General features: G+C 41.7%; 1 protein-coding gene across 1 annotated transcript in view; it reads right to left on the bottom strand.

The window, feature by feature from the left end:
- Positions 1 to 20,494, bottom strand: part of plekha7b (pleckstrin homology domain containing, family A member 7b) — a gene marked incomplete at both ends in the record, with an annotated part of 138,485 nt that overhangs the window by 22,144 nt on the left and 95,847 nt on the right. Inside the window, 8 exons of the mRNA XM_080729427.1 lie at positions 973 to 1,041; positions 2,011 to 2,091; positions 4,802 to 4,855; positions 7,854 to 7,988; positions 8,577 to 8,660; positions 12,547 to 13,078; positions 13,697 to 14,101; positions 17,526 to 17,704. Coding sequence (XP_080585553.1) covers positions 973 to 1,041; positions 2,011 to 2,091; positions 4,802 to 4,855; positions 7,854 to 7,988; positions 8,577 to 8,660; positions 12,547 to 13,078; positions 13,697 to 14,101; positions 17,526 to 17,704 — 1,539 coding nt within the window. The remainder of the gene's footprint in view (positions 1 to 972; positions 1,042 to 2,010; positions 2,092 to 4,801; positions 4,856 to 7,853; positions 7,989 to 8,576; positions 8,661 to 12,546; positions 13,079 to 13,696; positions 14,102 to 17,525; positions 17,705 to 20,494) is intronic.

Here is a 20,494-nt window from a genome sequence, read left to right as displayed (position 1 = left end):
GCCTAGTTCACGCTTTTTCTCACACAGTGTATATTTCCTCAGTTCTATTTATCATTCTGTCCAATTAATAATTAAGCTGTTTTCTATTTTGCTGCCTTATATTGTTGCTTTTAATTGCATGAAATATTCATTGTTCAGACAAATTCACTTGCAGTTACTTATAAATTGTTAAAGTGGAACAATGCTAATGATGAAAAGCCAGGACATCCATATTATTTACCTCTATTCAGCAAAAAAAAAAAAGGAAAACAGCACAAAACAAAAGAGGATCAGTCAAATCAAACTGAAAAATTTAACAGCTCAACATCTAAAACTCACATTACATTTTCCCTTTAAATTGCATGTTTGAAAATAAAAGCTGTGGTGGATAGTCTCAGGCCCTTACTGTGCTATGAGGATGTGCATCTCCACCATGTTGCAACGTATGAACCCTCTCTGTTTTCCACAATTAACACAAACTAAACTCAGCCGGCTCTCTGTAGTGGATTGCATGGAGTAGGAAATGATACATCTAGGGCTGTCACAATTATTACATAATTGTCTAATCGCAATTATTTGACATAATCACAATTATTTTGTCATAATCGTCATAATCATTTAAGTCGATGAAAATTTTTCATATTCTCAAACCTTTTAAAAAATAGTGGAAATAGCGACGCGTTGTGAGCTTGTAGATCGGTTATTTCCACTATCAATGTTCTTTTTCAAGTATAAAGTTGTCAAATATGTAAGTAATTTCTTTGTATAGGTTATGTGTCATATCTGCCATGTGCAACTTCAAAGGCTGTAATTGTCAACGACAGAAACACAATTAAATCGTTAATCGCAATTATTTGAGTGACAATTAATCGGCATGTAAAATGTCATAATCGTGACAGCCCTAGATACATCTTTAAGAAAAGAGATAGATAAACTGGGTGCTTATGAGCCTGTTTCTTTGGGGCTTGTGGAGGATGGGAATGTTTCACTTACATCAGCATCACTTTCTGCTATTTTGACTGGTCGTGATGGTCTTTCCTTTAAGAAGTCACGTCCAGTGACCTGAAAGGTCCCATAGGCACACATGAAAATTCAATTTCTAACACCAACAGATACGATAATAATAACATGGTTTAATGATCTTGCTGTGAAACTCCCACTTACTGTACATTCAAAAACAATTACATGACGTTTCAGGCAATTGCAAGACAGTAAAACATCTGTACGAGTCAAGCTGAATGAATCTGGACAAAATGATGCTGTAGCACAGACAAATGTGTGGGCAAAACAACAGTAAAAGTCACCACGTGGACACTGCAAAATGCATAAGCTAACATAATGGAACTGTGCAGAAGCTGTGCAAAATATTGATGGAGAGAGCAGCTGCAAACTTCAGTCTCGGGAAGACCTACAGTTAAGTGAAGACCACAAAGCTGCTCTTTCCTGGCTGCTAATTATGGCAGGTTTAACAACCATGATGGAGGATTATCCTCAAACACAGTTGCTATGATCAATTATAGGGTTAAAGAAAGGAAGGAGTTTTTTTATTTGTGTGGTTTTTCAAAACAGCAAGTGCATTAGAATGTTCACTCAAGCATAGATTAGTGCTGTATGTGCCATATGTGATGTGCTTTTGTTTCAATTAAATCCAATTTGAATGAGTATGTAAGAGAATACCATTTGCACAGGAATCATGATTTATACTGCATGTTATTTGTGCTGTATCATAACCAGAACACTGTCGTTCGTTAAAGAGCATCCTTGTGTAATCGCTAAGAAGCACCAACATAAAAGTGAGTTCAATGTGTCAAACCAACATTCAATACATCCAGGAGTGTTTAACATGCAGGGATACAGAGTCCCCATCATCACATGGGATGATTGCATTACAATATTACCCCATGAGTGAACCATGGTATGCATACATCAACATTACATTACATAACCTCCTCTGGCACCAAAAATGACCAGGGATGCATTGCATTTTGCAGTGGAATGGTCTGTTTCACTTTGTATGCACACCATCCTTACGTTCCAACTGTACCCAAAACTTGGAGTGGAGTGTTCTAGTACATTGTGCACTGAAACGATCATCGGGTCAATGCATTGGATCTGGTTTGAAACAGGAAATGGAGACGTGTTACACGGCATAGCTACAGAACACAGATGACCTCCTTCCACTCCAAATAAAAAAAGACAGGTGGCCCAGTCAAGGTGTCATGGTGTTTACGCATACAAATCAATCAGGATCGAATGTGCATTTCATTGTTGGAGATAAAAGTTTGACAGCTAGAATGAGAAAAAGGATCTTGCTCAAGCACAGCGGTAATTTGAGAATTAGAGATTCTTGGAACAACGGTGAAGTAAGGAAGGAGTTCACATGACAGAGAGATATAGTCATGTGGTCTGCTACCAACTTCAATCCTCATCGTCATCCTTTCATTATAAACCATATACTCTATTATAAACTACAGCACTGTTGTTCACTTGCCAAATATATTGACACACTGACAGTGGGATACCGAAACTCAGCTCTGAGTAAAGGAAACTTTGCGACTAAAGGAAAACATGTTATTTGGTGTCACTTCTTGTCACTTTGTCGTTTGGGCTGTTGGATTCTTAAAAGGAAAACAGGCCGTTAATACAAGAGCAAAAGGAAGGGAAAAACAACAACACAGAAATAAGTTAAGAATCACAATTGTTAGTTTAATTTTCATCATTGGTTCTCAACAATCGTTACAGGGGCTTGAGGGCTTCCAAGGGGCCCCAGCTAAAAATAAATGATAGTTAGAAAGCAAATAGGCACTTACGGGTCTGTAACTCTGTGTGTACATTTGTATACTCTCAATGTTAAACTAGAAAAAGTTCTAGCACAGGTCTCCGCCAGGTTAGATCGGTTATTGAGGGCCTGCAAGGTTTTGGAATTTGCCAATCAGGATGGAATATGGAAAATCGGACGGATCCGTCTTGATCACTTGACTATAGAGATAATGTGACCAATTTGCGTGATATTTGGACAAAATGTATATTTGTATTGATTTTGTAATATAAGTAATATAAAACAAATTGTTTTGCAAAATTCTGCCTCATGGTGGCACTATAATAGGGCAATGTTAAAAGAGTGGCATTTGTTCCTTAACGCAGTGTGAATATGCGTGCAAAGTTTCACCGCAATCAGACGCTGCTTTCATGATTTGAAGCATTTTGTTCAAAACGTGCCACTCCTGCAGACTTTAGATGTCAATTGTGTGAAACTTTGATAAAATCTGAAGGAGTAATATGTATGTATATATATATATATATATATATATATATATATATATATATAATTTTATTTTTTTAAGTTTTACATAAGTCGGCCTCCTGGTGGCGCTATAAAAGGCAGATGTGAAAAATGCAGGGCAAAGGTTTTTCCTTGGCCTCTGCACAGTTTTACACTGATCGGTGGAGTTATAGGTAAAAACAAGAATCGGCCTGTTATAGCGCCACCATGAGGCTTATTAGAAATTGCAAGTGGCATTTCTTCCTCTGCCTAGTGGGAATCTGGTGCAGATAAAATGATTTGTAGCATTTTGTTCAAAACAGAGCACGCTATAACAGGCCTATGTGAAAAAATTGGGGCAGAGGTTCTGCTCTGCCACCCAGGGAGTGTGCATGCAGTTTCGCTGACATTGTGCCAAAGGTGCTGGAGATTAGCTGTCCACAGACGGAAGGACACACACACACACACACACACACACACACACACACACACACACACACACACACACACACACACACACACACACACACACACACACACAGACAGGGTGGTCTGGTGGAGACAATGCAGTGGTTCTCAACCTTTTCAGGCCGCGACCCCCAAAAGAATCATATTTGAACTGGGGACCCCCCCCTAGCCTGATTTCAAGACTCTACGCTGGAGCTTAAGAGTCTGAGCCTGAGCCATTGTGTTGAGATTTCAAAGGGGAGGGGATTTAAAATTTGAAATTCCCAATCACAAGCGATCTGGTGGGAGGGTTGTGTTTGACTTTTGCACACAAAACAATCCCTCCTCCCCCTCCCCTCAATGACATGCACCCAACAGGTCAGTGTCTTTGATGTTTCACTGATTAGAGAGAATCACTAACGAGCTACTCGACACTTGTATGGCTCAATCAATGCCTGCAGTTCGGAGTCCTTTTGAAGTTCAAAGGGAGCAATTAAGAACTCTGGTGAGCCACGCAGCCACCCCTCCCTCCACTGTTTCTGTAGATTTTTTTCCGTCTTGCTTTGAATTCATTGGTCGGTTCGCCAAGATACGGCTTTGAACCGAATCAAGAGACTCGTCATATGACATATCCAGACCAAGAGATGCAGTTCACTCAGAGAGTGGGCGGGTCTATTGGCTGGAGCCAGGCTAACCCCCCCCACCCTGACTAGCACTAAGAGTTGAGGCATTACATTTTGTATAACACGTTCTATTGTGAAAATAGCAGATTTTACAAGTTCACAACAATTTCTGCCTCTAATGTTTGACAATTTGGCCAATGTTTAATTTGTCATTTTGAAGGCCCCCCGGGGGCCCCGTCCCCACAGGTTGAGAACCACTGGCCTAATGCATATCAAACTTTGGGTCCTTAAAATAGAAAAGGTTGGGAATCACTGATTTACATCATAACGACACAGGATACGACACCAGCGTATGCAGAGAAAAGACAAGAAAGGGAGGGTGGGTGAAAGGAGAGTAACAGGAGACCAAGGTAGCAGTCCAGACAAGGGAGGAGAGGAGGGAGAGGAGGGAGAGGAGGAAAACAGTGAAATGAACTTTCTGTGAGCCCACCTTCAAATCTAGATACTCCAGATCCTTCTTCAGTTGGAGGTAAGTGTCATCAGCCTTTAAGTGAGCAGTGGAGAGACAATTTATTTATGCTATATCATATTATCTTCCAGTATTCCATTGTTGTGTCTTGCCATTAATTATCATGTGTCTTATACTTTTTATGTTGTAGTCATAAATGGTTGTATGTTTTTTTTAGGGGGGACAAAATTGACCGATACAAGTCTGTAACTCGGACAGTGTACAAATGGAACCAAATGAACCCTAACGGGTTCATTTGGTTCCATTTGTACGCAGTCAGAGTTAAGGGAAGACCTTGAAATGTGAAAGTTTGAGAAACATGTACTGTACTGTACTGTACTGTACTGTACTGTACTGTACTGTACGTGTGGAGCCCAGGCAGACTAACAGGGGACCTAATGAGGAATAATACATATCAAAGGAACAGTCAACTTGAAATGAAGCTGCAAACGACGAGGCATACCTGGAAGATTCTTGGTTGGTTGTTAAATGGTTGTTAACTTTGTTGTTCATGCTTTGATAAAAGTGCATATTAATAATCAACTAGGGAAAAAAAACATCCTGAGTAACAGATTTGTGTTTCAATGATCAACATTTGAGTCTCTTAAAATAGGTATTGTGTTTGAGCACATACAGGGGAGTGCAGCAGAGACATGCTGGCACATCTGGAGCCAGGGGTTCCAAACCTTTTTGGCTCAGGGCACCCCTATAAATATTATTTTCCTCTGAGGCACCCCTACATTATATTCATAATTTTCACTCTCAGCACCTTATATTTATGCCATATTCAAACATTATCTTCATAAAAACAATGTTTTAAATCAAAATTGTTAAGTTTCTTGTTATTCATTATTTTAAGATGATGACAACATCTGAATGAATTTGTGTTTAATTGAGTAAATCAGAATTGCGTTGCACATAAAAATTAATTCACCTCCATAAAAGGGGAAACGTTATAAGGGCATTTTTTGCCATTATTCTCCCAAAGATTATGTTGCGAGGAAAAAGTTTAGATAATAGCCATTTTGGTAACTGAAAATAACTTTGTACTGTACTTTAAAACTGTAAGTTTAGTTTAAATGATACAAAATAGGCCTATATAGATAATATCAAATTATCTCGCTGCACCCATCGCAGCAGCCCAGGGTGCCCCGTCACCCACTTTGAAAACCCCTGCTCTGGAGTATTTAAAGCTATACTGTGTAAGTTGCTCAACTAGTGGTCAGTAGCAGTAGAGCAAACCGCGGTCGCGTCTGCTTTTTTCGGCCGTTTTTCGCCACGGACCGGGCATTCAGACCACCGCGTCCGCCTCGCCTCGCCGAGACCTATCCATAGAGGTCTTTCGTGTCCCTCTACGAGCCTCGGTTGGGGAGTTACATGCTAGACTCCTAGCCCAGTGTAAACACTGCAGTGTACTTCCTGAAGAGCTCAGCAGTGTATGATCTGGGCTTTGATTGGCCGGTAGGGAGACACGTGTACAGAATGATGCATATGACGTAATTTTGCCGGGAAAAACAGCCCCGGTCACGGCCACCAGGGCTCAGTAGAACACATATAAAGAAAAGGCTTTGGGAGCTGAAATTAACAGAGTGGGGGTTCTAAAACTTTAGCGATTTAATAGTTAGGACAATTTTAAGATATGTTTTATAAAAAAAGTTACATAGTATAACTTTAACGACACAATTAAGGCGAGTAATGGCCAGCACATGAATGGATATTAGCCCATTAAAACCGTGTCAATCTGTGTCATTTTAGATTTTAGCGTTGGCTATTCAAAAATAGCAGATCTACAAGCTCACAGCGCTGCAAGAAGTGACGTGCTGTGATCGAGCTTTGAAGATCTTTGAAAAATATCGAAAGAGTTTGAAATTTTTTAAATAGTTCATTCATTTTTCTACAGAAATCTTCTCTTCTGGGTGTCCCTGGCACAAAACATTTTCAGGTGGGTTGGGGGGGGGCAAAAATGTATACATTTTGGGGTCCTTTGCTGGAAAACGTTTGAGAGCAGGCCTGAGAGCAATGCACTGTTTTTGGACTAGTGCTAGTGATAACTCAGGGTCGTCTAACCCATAGTAATTCATATAAAACTCTAGAGAGAACCGTGGAGACAAATGTTGCATTTAGAACACATTTCTCTGGTTAGACCCTTTTCACAGCAGCCATTTTGACATGAAATAGTTGGGTAAACAACAGGTGTTAGCACTCACATCAAACAGAGCCAGGGTGCTGCTATTTCACATGTTGGCTCACTAGAAAGGCTCTGCTACACTAAATGGAATGGAACCTTATATCTTTGGTCATCATCATCATCATCATCATCCATCGACTGCAGTCAAAAGACAGTTGGGCACGGCGCTCTGGTTTATCTCCCATCGCTTTGGCCAGATAGCAAACACTTAGAGAGGAGTATCTCTGTAAATAGCATGTAGATACGCACTGTAAATGGTCTTTTTACTAGTATTACAAGGAAGTCTCCAGAAAAAGACGTCAGAGATGATCTGGGTGTTATCACTGTTGCAGTGTCCAGCAAAAACAGTACATCTTTACACAACCATAATGCCCAATCATTCGTAACACCTGTGTTTACCCTAGTATTTCAAATCAATATGGTGGTCTCAAACATCAGAAAAGTGTAAAATACATTCAGGCAAAATGCACAGTCAACAAGCAACATGCTTGGAGTGTGGCATATTTATATGCGTTTTCATCATTTTAAACAAATAGAACATCGGGCTCTATAATGTAAGTGCTGAAGTAGGCAGATGGATGAAGCCAACTATATAAAAAATAAAAATGGAAAAAATGTACTGGTGCGCAACTGATGGCCAATTTGCAATTGGCACTGTGCGTTGTGTGTATGCCATGCTGAACATGAACAACACTGCAATGACAGAGCAATTCCACACAGCCTGATGAATGACGGGGGAAGACGACATGGGCTTGGATGGGAAGCGGAAAGAGCACAATGCACTGGCATATGGTGCTGCACTGCAGCGTGCTTAGGGGAGGTTGGGGAGGTACGAGTGCCCCTGACCTGCAGCCTGGCGCCCAGAAGGCTGTTGTGCTGGTGGTGCTGCAGGTGAGTGAACGTGTCGCTGGGGCTGTGCACACCAGCCAGCTTGGCCTGATGCCTCCGGAGCTGAATGAGGAGCAAGGTGAGCTCCTCTGGCTGCAGCCAGGCCCGTGTGTAAGGGCCGGGGGGACAGGGGACGACGGTGAGATGGCAATAGAGTAAGAAAACAAACTTCAGAACCATGCCACCAGGGCGGTAAAGCCCAATTTAAAACTTTAAATGTATAACTTTCTTTCGTTGAAAATGTGTGATTTTTGTTGAGTGACTTCTTTGCTGAAGCATAATCTAGGCTTGCTGTAACAGTGGCTGAGCAAGAGTCAGTAGCCCATTAGCTACGGTTGGGTGCTGTTGAGACTATTACCACTGAATCTATAGCTGCTTTAAGCAGAATCTTTAGGTAGCTGGCAGAGAGCCCAGGGTGATTGTCAATGTCAAGAATACAATGGCTAATCAGAATCATTAACACCACAATGATAGAAATTGTTTTTATATTAAAAAATGTAACCATCACAGATCCCAAAACCAGCCTCCCAGTCACACTTTAAAGTAGCTCCAGATTTGATATTTCCAAAACCTCATAATCCTTATTAACTAGTTTCTGCCTACAGTAATATATACAGTATATATCATGAATGTTTACCAAAGATATCAAACTTGCCAGAAATAGAATAAAGAGGAGCATACCGTTTTTCCATGCAAGCTGGGTGCACTGACGGTGTGTGTGATGTAGCCCATGGCTGGCATCGACCTTCTCTCCATCTGAGAAGTCTGTGAAGAGATGAGAAACCTCAACAGCTTAATACAAATCATGTTAATGAAATCAAATAGAATGTCAAATTACACGTGAATGTTCAAATGTAATTACAACCTCTGCTATAGCTGATGCTGCTACTACAAACCATATACATACAGACTGTATCAAAGTTCACCACGTGAACCCTAGAAAACCTATTCTAGTCATATCATATAGTACTGTAGGCAAACATTCTGCAAACAATTTTAGGCATTTAGCAGACGCTCTTAATCCAGAGTGATTTACAATAAGCAAATCATCTGATGCTGTATTGTAGGTGAATGCTGGTACCACCTCCAGTACCAAAAAACTAACCTAGCCCAACCCTACCCTCCCCTGCCCCTTCTTTGTATATACTGTTTGTTTAGACTTACTGTTTTCTTTTTTGTTTTTCTTTACATATCTACTGCATAGTACTGTGTTCTATTTGTCTGTCATTCAATGTTATATGAGATACTTCAATGGTTTCCAGTGGAAATAAGCGCAGTCTTTTCATGGATCTCCTTTTAGTAGACCTTGTACCAGTGAACTGTACCGTCATGAAACTGTACCTTTTCCTATGCAAACTTCTAATAAAGTCTTCAATCAATCAAACTCCCCCCTCTTGTATTGCATTATATTTCAGGTGAATGCTGCTACCACATTGTATTGGATTGCATTATAGGCAAACATTTGGCGACTATTAGCTCACAACTCACTGCAACGCGACCCATTGTGAGTCTGTAGGCTACTATTTTAAAGGTAAAACGAAGTACATGGGGTTTAAGTGGTTAAGGCACTGCTTGCAAGTTTGCAAACAAAAGTGAGTGCACAGCAGATTTATCTTTCATCCATCCATTTCTCCGTTCTATCCCCTACTACTCTTATTTTAAACAAGGTGTGCCCCGAGTTTGCCCCGAGATGCTACAGGGCTTGGGAAATTTGACATTTTTGCTTAATACACAGAATTAGTGAAGCTAGGCCTATCACACAACCTTAAAAGGACACAAACAACAAGAGATTTAATTAACTACACATAAATTATCCCAAACCTGCTTTCTTAAAATAACATTTGTTTGCTACTAGCAAGAGAAGCACTGTAAGCCATTCCCTTTGAGATTCCCATGCCACTATGTTTTTTGCTGTATAATAGGTTTTTTATTTAAATGCGAGATCAGAAGAAAGCGACCGCTGCTGATGTTTGAGATAGAGTTGCGATGTTTATTGGATGCTGAAAAGCCCTGGGCAAACTGGATTAGCTGCTAATAACACATACTCTTTAATGGTATTCCACAGAGGTCCATAGAAGTGCTCGATTCCATAGAAGCACTCGAGTCGGAGAGCACCATCAGCCTTAAAGATGCTGGGTCCACCGAAACCAAGTTCATCCGCAGAGTAAATTTAGCTCCCATAAACCATTGCTTCCTTGGATGTTATTTTGTGAGATCACTGTGGCTCCCTTTTGTTAAAAATGCATCTTCCTCTGAGTGTTTATTACATGAGCGTTTATTATAATTGTGTGAGAGATCATTCTATTTGCGACTCGTAATTAGTAACTTGGTGTTGGGGGTGAATGATGAGGAAACAGAGAGTCTGCCTTCACTTTGTTTACTTGTGCACAGCCGATGGGTTGGTTTTGAAGCTGGTGTGCACTGGCCAGTGTGGTGATGGGGTGTAGGGACAGCTTCTCACATGTGGAGGGTGTGGTGGACAAGCAGCGTAGGGTGTGGATGGCAGGACGGCCCCTTGCTCAGTATTCTGAGGTGATGGCGGCGGTGGTGGTGGTGGTGGTGGTGTGTGTGTGCATGCACATGTGAGAGTGTGTGCATGTTGGGGGTGTTGGGAAGATGGCTGATTTATACTTGGTTGCCTGCCGTGTTGCGCACCAGAAATAGCGGATGAATAAGCTTACAACACATTGCATCGTTGACACTTTGTGAGCTTGTACATCTGCCATTTCCGGTTAGTGACACCGGAGCGCAACAAAGTATAAATCGGCTTTAGGGAATGGGGGAGTGGCGAGCTTGCACTCTCTCTCTCTCTCACACACACACACACACACACACACACACACCCACACACCCACACACACACACACACACACACACACACACACACACACACACACACACACACACACACACACACACACACACACACACACACACACACAGAGACTAACGCCACCTGCAAAAAAACAGGCTGGGTGTGGACTGTGTGAATGGCTGTGTGATTCACATGAGCATCAAAGTGTTTGTGCTGGGAAGCACGCCTCTTCTCAAGCTGGGCTTCCCATGGTGACCCTCCGTTGCTACTTAACTCATAATGTCATAACGTCCTTCAAGTGAAGTTCAATAGGAAGGAACGTCACAAACATAATCCATAGTTTACCGTGAGAATGAGACCTTTGTGCTTTGGGATCTGGTGAGCTCCTTACATGTGAAACAGCTTTTTTTACCGCTGTCCCACGCTGATGACACGATACTGCCATTTACACCAGTCTAAAATACATATTATCGTTGTGTGATGCACTAGCATCATGTCCAGTGGGTATACTTGTGCATCAGGCTGCCTCACGCCACATGACTCAGGAACCGTTGGTTCCCAAGTCTACTCTAAGGCACCAGTTGGATCTGATCAACTAAACTAAAGTATGAGAGATGAGATGATACTTGTCCCTTGACTGACATCATCGCATCAAAAGCAGATGGGATATAGGTATTTATTTACGAATATGAACGACATAATCCTAAACACTGGGAGTCCTTGTGTCAAGAACTGTCACTCTAGTTGTGAGTGATAAAAAAAATCTATTCTAAGCATTTAATAATAAATGCTTAGAGTACATTTAAGCATTTTGTCTCTGTACATTTCGTCGGGTGGAACGTATTTTCAAAACGGTTACTTTTCAGGATTCAAATGAATAAATAGCTAAAGTAGATCACAATACTTTTGTGACGCTGTAGTACGATCAAGTATGGCATACATTCTTACAAAAAAAAAACACACAAAAAGCTAAAATATGGAGATAAGAGGTTTCCGATTTGCAAATACCTGGAATGTGTGCTCTGCATTTACGGTAACCTCATTTAACCCATTCTGACTATCAGTGGACAACTACTGAGCAGTATCTTTGATCAATGACACTTCAACACTAAAGCCCTGAGGGGACGTTGGCGGGGATCCAAGCCACTGCCGCCTCTAACCATACCAGATATGTGACAAAAGGCACAATCTTGCTCACATTATATCGTCGCTGTCGGGCAGAAACCTCCTATCTCCGTATTCGAACTTTTTGTGTTTTTTCGTGAATTAACGGCCTACTTGATCATCACCCAGCATCACACAAAAGCATCAAAAGTAGTTGTATGTAGTTCACAAGCTCGCAACGCAGCGCGGTGGAGTTCCCATGAATCAATTACACTCACCGGTCATCTGTTGATGTTTACGTATAAGTACGAGGCCTTTTACATTAACAATACATTATTCTTGTTTAATGGCAAAGCAGAGTGATTTGAACTCTGTCTCACATGCTACTGTGCTGACGCATCTTTATGTCTTACCTCAGGTACTCACCGCACTGATACACGGTACTATGTGTAAATGTATATGATATCTTTGTTTTTTCCCCCTTGCCCTCTTCTTCTTCTTCCCTTTTTCTAATGGAAATAACAGTCCAGTGTTTTAAACCTGTAAACCTGTGATGAGAAAGTTGCTTCTGAATCTGATTCTGATCCTTCATATTTGCTGCGTCCTAAACCTTTTCACAGAAAAAAAAATCTTTAAATGTATTTTTATTTTCTTCCAAAAATAGCCATGTACATTATAAAACAGGGCTTAAGAGGTCAAGGACTCCAACTGGCCTAGCGTGAAGCGGCCTACCTGAGAGAGCTGGGTACAGACACGTCCGGGGGAGATAGTTCGACTGCCGTCCCCTGGTGCCACTTCATCCAGGGGCCTGACCGTCACCCTGTCTGAAGGGGTGTGTGGCCTCCGAGGGGACAGGGGTTTGAAGGATGCGGGTACTTCACAGGGGGACGGGGGCACCGAGATGGAACGAGGCATCTCCACGGTAACCCTAAAAGAGGAGGTGTCCATGAAGTCGGGGGGGCCGGAGTAGACGGGCGCCGTGGGGCTGCCGTGGCGGAACTGCTGTCGCTGCTGCCATTCGTACAGCTGCCACACCATGCCCTCCTTGTTGGCCATGCGCTCGTCCGTGGACATGCGGAAGTGGCTGAGCCGGTCGTGGGCATACTTGTAGTCACTGGGAAGGTTGCGGGCCACTTGGGGGGAGCCACTGGCGGATGGGAGACAGGTGGTCTTTGGCAACGACTGATAAGAGGCTTCCACAGCACTGGACTTCAGCTGGAGGGGAGGGGTCCGTCTGGGGAGGTTGTACTCTGTAGAATGAGCACTGAGGGGAAAAGTACAGTTTTAGATTCTTATAAACAGCACATGGCCACAACGTGGATGCTGTGTTCAGGGGGTTCACAAGGGGGGGGGGGGGGGGGGGGGGGGAGTGGGACTGAGTTACTAGGGCCCAAGGTGGAGGGGCCTTAATTATTTTATACATTAGCTATTGAAAAATAATAAGCTCACAGCGATTTTTTGAAAAGTCATGAAAATGTGTGCAAATCTTTGAATATATATATATTTTTAAGCGAACATTCTGGGGTGTCCCTGGAACTAAATATTTTGAGATGGGAAACATAGGTCTATAATTCTAAATTCTAAAATAGCAGACTGGTCTGCTATTTTTCAATAGTTAAAGCACAAAATAATGCGTAATAATGGGTTCCCAGTCAATGAATCCTTGTACCCAGGGCCCAGAATTTGGTGTGACACCTCCCCTGCTGTGTTATGTTCACAACACCATGTGAATGATGTCTTCTTGTGATAAAAATGCAACACTAGCCACTAGAGGGAGGTGTTGGCTCTACTGCATGTTTTGTATTTTGTTCTTTCTCAGCAAGGCATCACATTTAATTTGATGAAATCTGTATTAAAATTGTTTAAAAGTGATTTAGCTGACCTTTTGGGAGGGTCTCCTTTCTGAACTTTGACCCAGTTCTCCACTTGCGTCAGGGCGGTTTTCCTCGTCACCTGCTTCTCCGTGTCTGTCCGTGGAACAAAGCCCCTCTTATACACGCTGGTTCCATTGTGTTCAGGTGGCAGGGGGACCTGCACTACCAGGTGTTGGCCGTTCTTGTGCGAGGAGGTGCCAGGGCCTGGGTCTGGAGAGCTCCCCTCCAGCCCTGCCTCTGTGGCCAGCTGGGAGGGCCTCACCTGGACCTCCAACCCATACCTGACCTCCTCTCCCGGAGCCAGGCGACTGGCACCTTCGTGAGGTTCCTCTCGCTCTGCTCTCTGGCTGACATTGACGTGGTTGGTCTGGGGGACCGCCTGCTGCGTCGTCTTCCCGGACCTCTCCATCTCTCTGGCAAAAAAGAGAGGATGACGGAGTGAGAGGCACCACATTACAATACATATTCAATTGATAGAGAAGTCGTTCTCAAACTTGGGGTTCCCAGATGATTAGCTTAATGTTAAAAAAAATGTCTCACTCAACGGTAAACAAACCTACTAAGTACAGTCAATTAATTTTATTGGCTTTTATTGTGCATTCCCACAATGACATCATAAAAATATTAGCTCATATTTTACTTTTTAAAGTGGCAGTACCCCTCGAACATTGTGAGCATGTAGATCTGCTATGTTCACAATATTTACTGTATCTGTGGAACCGAGTCACGTTAAATGTAATACCTACAATTCCAAGTGCTTGTCAGGGTGGGGGTCCCCATTCCCAATTCATATATGTTTATTTTGGGGGTCACGGCCTAAAAATGTTTGAGAACCCCTGTGATAGAGGAATATTAGCTTATAATAGTCCCTCTTGGCTGTTCACTGTGTTGTGTGATATCACTGTGTGGTTTTGTTAAGTGTTAAATGGCCTGACAAACTGTCTCACTTAGCCTAGCTACGCACACGGATTGGTGTTAAATTAATTCCTCTTCATATAACTATTCATCAAACAGCTTCACCCTCTTTGGTGAGAATAGATGAAGAAATGCAGCTTGAAAATGGGGGAATTACGCAGCATTAAGCAGAGGATAACAAGCCACAGTGGGCACTCCAATTAACCTGACATGATCCTGGATGTAATATCCTTCTCCATTGACAGAATGGGATAATTGTATAAATAGTCTGATTTATTGCCTAGTTTCCGAGGAAGGTTTTCAATAACACCCACATCATTTCATGTTTTTAAGGGAGGGAGGAGCTCTTAACGCCACACAGTCCCCAGTGGATAAAGATGACAGCCATTTTGTTCTAAACAAATAGCTTGGGGGAATCTCTTCTATGCTATTAGCAGAACTTTGAATTAATTTAGCACTACAGTAAAATTCATTCATCTTTCTCTATGTTGCGTGACTAGGTTATATGATTCACCATGACTCATTTCCAGACAGATATTCCCACTTCTGACAAAATGCTTAAGTTATTTCATGGCAATTTCACCAATACAAAATCTGAAGGATGCTTTAAATGACGAAAAGAATGCTCCGGTGTGGTTATTTCACACAGGTCACACTCACAGGAGTGCAAATATGTTTATCATTGATTATTAATTAGTCAATCAAAACAATCAATATTTTTCCAGTAAATAATTCGCTTGTATGATTGTAATTTGTGATGCATTGAGGGCTGGATGATTGATTGAAGCCATCATTGAAATCATCATCCATTGGTTGGCAAACAAAAACGGAAGTTGTACTTCACTCTCAACTAAACCAGCTGGTGCATACAGTAGAGAAGAGTTTACAATATCCTTTAGGGAAAAAAAAACAAACCTTGGTTCAAAGTGAAGCGGTTCATTTTTATTCTATGTGTTCTAGAGCTATGAAATCTGTGTTCTAGATCTATACATTCTGTGTTCTAGATCTATACTTTCTATGTGCCTTAGTTCTATATTTTTATGAATTTTGAATGAATGAATGATTTTGTCTGGAGGGCCAAATTGTCATGTGAAGCTTGACCAAACCTCAATTCTGCATGCACGGGACATGTACGGGACAGACAAAGCCACTCCTTTAGAATCTATGGGAATCCTCAAAAAAACATGTACGGGACAGACAAAGCCACTCCTTGGAAGCGGCTTTCACCGCTTCAAAACTCGAAGAGTTTGAAAAATAGCACATCTACAAAAGAGTGAATTTTTATTATTTCCACCATTTATGCACCACACCGGTAGACGACAAAGTAAGAAATAGGGGGTCGCCCGCTGGCCTATACTGGTCCAGGTGCTCAGTGTAGCCTGACAGTGTGTCGCTGGTTCGATTCCCGATCCCGACTATCTTTGCTGCGTGTCACTCCCCATTTCCTGTCAGTATATTGTCCTATCAATAAGGGCATGAAAGCCCGAAAACATATCTTAAAAAAAGTATAAAATAGGGCTCAAGTGGTGAAATAAAATGTGTAATATAAATGACAATGAGACGATACGATGTGATGCAATAAAGCTAACGTTATGTTGCAAGATAGCTTGAAGAACAGTTGTTGTGGACAAACAACACCATTGTGCAATGCAGTATAAATTGAGCTCCTCCCATCATGTACTCCATTCAAGTAAAGAAAATGAGTCATGGCTGTCCCAAACCAGAAACTATGGACCTACTATTGAGCCTTTCTGGCCTCTAGGTGGCATGATTGCACCACATATCCAAACCCAGCTTCACTTCACCTGTTTCTGTCTGGTTTAGCTGGTGCATCATAACCACCACATCATTTACTTTAATGTCATAACATTGTAAGATGTCCTTTGTAATGGGGTTAACTTGCTGTTTGTTGGGGCGGCCTTCGAAGGAAACAGGTCTCCAGGTTCAAGCCCTATACCGGTATGTCAAGGAAAGCAAGACATTTAACCCCTAACTGCTCAAGTCTGTCCACTTGAGCAGCAATCAGCTGCTATTTTTATTATTATTAAAGGGCGGTCAAGCAGCAGTGCATAGGCACCCTATTGTATTTGTTTGTTTGAACCTCACCTCTGACTACCCACCATTTATATAAACTAAAACTAAGCATAAACTAAACTAAACTGGCAAACCCGCTTTAAAACAAATGAAAACTAACTGAAATAGGTTAACGTGAAGTGAAAAGAAATTTAAAAATCTATAAGCTCACAACACATTGCATCGCGATACGTTGTGATCTTTTAGATCATCTATTTTCACTATTTGTTGTATCACAAAGTATATAGGGCTTAAAGCTAACCTTTTTAGTGAATAAATTATTATTTTGATCAATCTAGAGTACAATATAACCAACACAACTGCACTGGATTTGGTCTCCCTGCTCTTCTATTGAGAAATGTAGATCCTTTGGTATGGCCTGGCCACTACTGGATGACAAGTGGTACTGTCTGAAGGTCAAATAAGAATTTCTCCCCTGAGCAAGCAGGTGTGCAATATTAGCTCAGCACTTCTGTGGGGGACCTGGGTTTGAATATCGGGTATGACATGAAAGCTACAGTGTTGCTTTAAGTGGTTCAAGTACTTGGTTTATTAAAAAAAGAAAAAAACGTGCTGCCATGAAAACACCACCATTACCTAACTGCAACACCAACCCTACAGAAAGCCTATATAAAAGCCAGAACACATACAAGCTTGGTGCAAACATCTGCAAAGGATATTAAAAGCACTTTAGTTGAAAGATACAAAGCCGGTCTGCATGGTGCTGTGAAGTGTAAATGTGTTTGTATTGTTGTGCCGCTCCACTGGCATCAGTAGCGAGTCACTGATCGTAATTGAATCCTTACAGTGGGAGAGCGGCTGAAGCCAAGTCAATAAAGAGCGGCTAACCTCTTGACGGTGTGAGTGTGCTGCATCAGCGTGGCCTGGTTCATGGCTCGGATCCAGCCATTCATGTCCTCCTGCGTGTCTGCACTGAAGAAGTACGTTCGCATCCCACAGTGTTCCGCCTGTGAGCCAATCACAGAGTTCTTATTGTAAATGTAGGAGCGCATTCCAGTGTGGCTCGCCTATCAGAAAGAGGAAAGAGGAAAAACAATACATCAGGCCTGATATTACACTTAGTTGTGTGCCGGGTTATTGTGCGCCGGAACAAGCCGATCTACAAGTTCATAACGTGTCGCAGCGTGCCACGATGGCGAGCTTGTAGATCAGATATTTCTGGTGCAACACGAGAACAACAGAATGTGGCTGTCAGTGGTGTTGATGAGTCAAAATGGCAGTCGCTTGTGAGAAACCCAATTTGCTTGCTAATTTGCTTGCTTTTAGAAAAGTTACAGCCACTCTTTAGTGAAGAATAAATAATGAAAGCAAAAGGTGCATAATAAAACCCTGTTGTGAAATTTAAAGCTGGCCATGGCATGCAACAGGCATAATGAGGGTTTAGTTTGGAGATTACTTTGCTTAGAAAGCATCCACAGTTCAGAGCAATTTCTTTACAACTCTTATTAGAGAAATCAGCCAGCGAAAACAGCAAACAAAAAGCAGTGAGCATTCTCAGTCAATAGCACATAACACACACACATGCACGCACGCACGCGCGCACACACACACACACACACACACACACACACACACACACACACACACACACACACACACACACACATACGTACGTTGTACACGTACATGTACACACACACACACACACACACACACACACACACACACACACACACACACACACACACACACACACACACACATCTATCTATCTACACACAAAGAGCGAGAGAGAGAGAGAGAGAGAGAGAGAGAGAGAGAGAGAGGGAGAGAGAGAGAGAGAGAGAGTCTTTACCTGCAATAGCATTTGTTGTGTTGCTATGGAATTCTGTTCTACTTTTGTAATTACACTTCGTAGTCTGGTCACTCAATCTGCCCCCCCACGGAGCTCTATGGTAATCAAACCCCAAACCCCAAACCCCCGCCCCATCCCGCCTGGGCACGGGGCACCCTCTACTAGAGACAGCCAACTGCAACACAGCACAACAGTGGTCAGCACTTTTCACACAATCACAACGCTTGGCATAGAGTTTCAACTCTGATACAAATCTTATCCAACTAGAAAGGAATTTCACCAACATTAAACCAGGACTTTAAATATGTTGCTGACACTGTTTACATGACCTAAAAGAAAGCACAGTATGAATAAATAATAATAAAGTATACAATAATAAAATGTAAAAAGTAGCCCTTCCTTGTGTCCGTGCATAATCAGCCATGACTTGACAACATTCAATCAATGTCTAGCACTTCTCCAGAGCTCACTTTTAATGTAAAACAAGTACATTGCAACACAAACAGCAGGAGATGGCCACAGAACTGTACACCGCAACTGTACAATATAATGGCACCTTTATGATTCTGTGGTATCTTGTATAACAATTTATGTCATATATAATTTATTTGGGCTATTCAAAAACTTGTAACATCACAATGTCGATTCTTTTTCATGAATGAAGCTTAGGCAAAAGTTCAATAAGGAATATGTTTTTCTCTCATGCCTTCATTCAGCTTCCTTTACTTTTTTCTGGGGATTCCACTAAGCCCCTTCCACTTTTCATGCTGTCAAAACCTTTACATTCACTATTCAAAGCATATGCACTCCTAGCCATTTAGGCAATGGTCTCTATTCTACAAATATCACTGCCTCTGAACCTGTCATTCTCTTTCAGACAGAGTATTGTGCAACCCTGCCCCATCTCCACCATGTTGAGGTCTCCATTGTCTAGGAGTTAAACAGGAAGGGAGATTTCATCTTCACCATCATCACCAGTGTCTAGTCTCCAGGGGGGTCTCTCTCCATCATCACAGGCTCATCATCCTGTTAGCTTTAATGAAGTCTAATCGTCAAAACTTGTAACCTTTATCTCAATAAATATTGTTATGCTTTCAAACTCTCCTTACTGAGAAGTTATTTAGATAGCATTCTGTTTAGACACAAGTTGGGTTTGATGTTTATCTGGTATCAGAGTTTCTTTGAGCCACTACATTGTTCTCTTTGAACTCTAGTTATGTGACTATTGACCCTGTTGTTTGTGTACTAGTGTTCATGCTTACTCTGGTTTCACACTTGTAAGTCGCTCTGGATAAGAGCGCCTGCTAAATGATTAAAATGTGAATTGTAATAATCTTAGCTGGTTCAATGGCCAGCAAATACGTGTTTTGATTGTAAAGTGGTGCATTATACAGCACCATGGACAGAGTGTGATCACTACTGGATTTTCAACAGAGAAGTGCTGAAAGGACATCAGCAGGGAGTATGCAAACAGTACATTCACACTGAGTGAATGGAGAGACCCTGGCCCAAACCTTAAAATGCTGTGATACTTCCTTAATATGAACCCGCTTGATAACTGTTTTTCCCAATATTCTTGGGAAAAACTGTTCTTAACTGTTCTTCACAATAAGTCTCATTGAGATATGTAATGCAATGCAAACTGTAAAGAAGGACATCTGTAAAGAAGGACATCCTTCTTTAAGTTGCATTTGCCCTGCCATTACACTATGTGAATACAAAACAACTGTAGTACATGTACTTTGCAACTGTGACAGCAAATGACCAGGAACTGTGGTTTTCCTGTGGTTTTTCATGTAACCTTTGAGTTGAACTTATCCAGAGGCAGAATATGAACCAGAAGCTGTTTTTTTAATCGTTTAACAAAATCCATAAATCCTTCCACTAAAGTTCCATTCACCTGCAGGACATTATGTGTAAAGCCCATCTCTGTAAAGTAAAAGAGATGAGATGGTCGTCACAAATCAGTCCCGTTATAGCAGGTAAATTAACATGAATGAAA

This window comes from Nannobrachium achirus (genome assembly GCF_963921795.1).
Source record: "Nannobrachium achirus genome assembly, chromosome: 7".
NCBI lineage: Eukaryota > Metazoa > Chordata > Actinopteri > Myctophiformes > Myctophidae > Nannobrachium > Nannobrachium achirus.
This window is presented reverse-complemented; position numbering and strand designations above follow the sequence as displayed.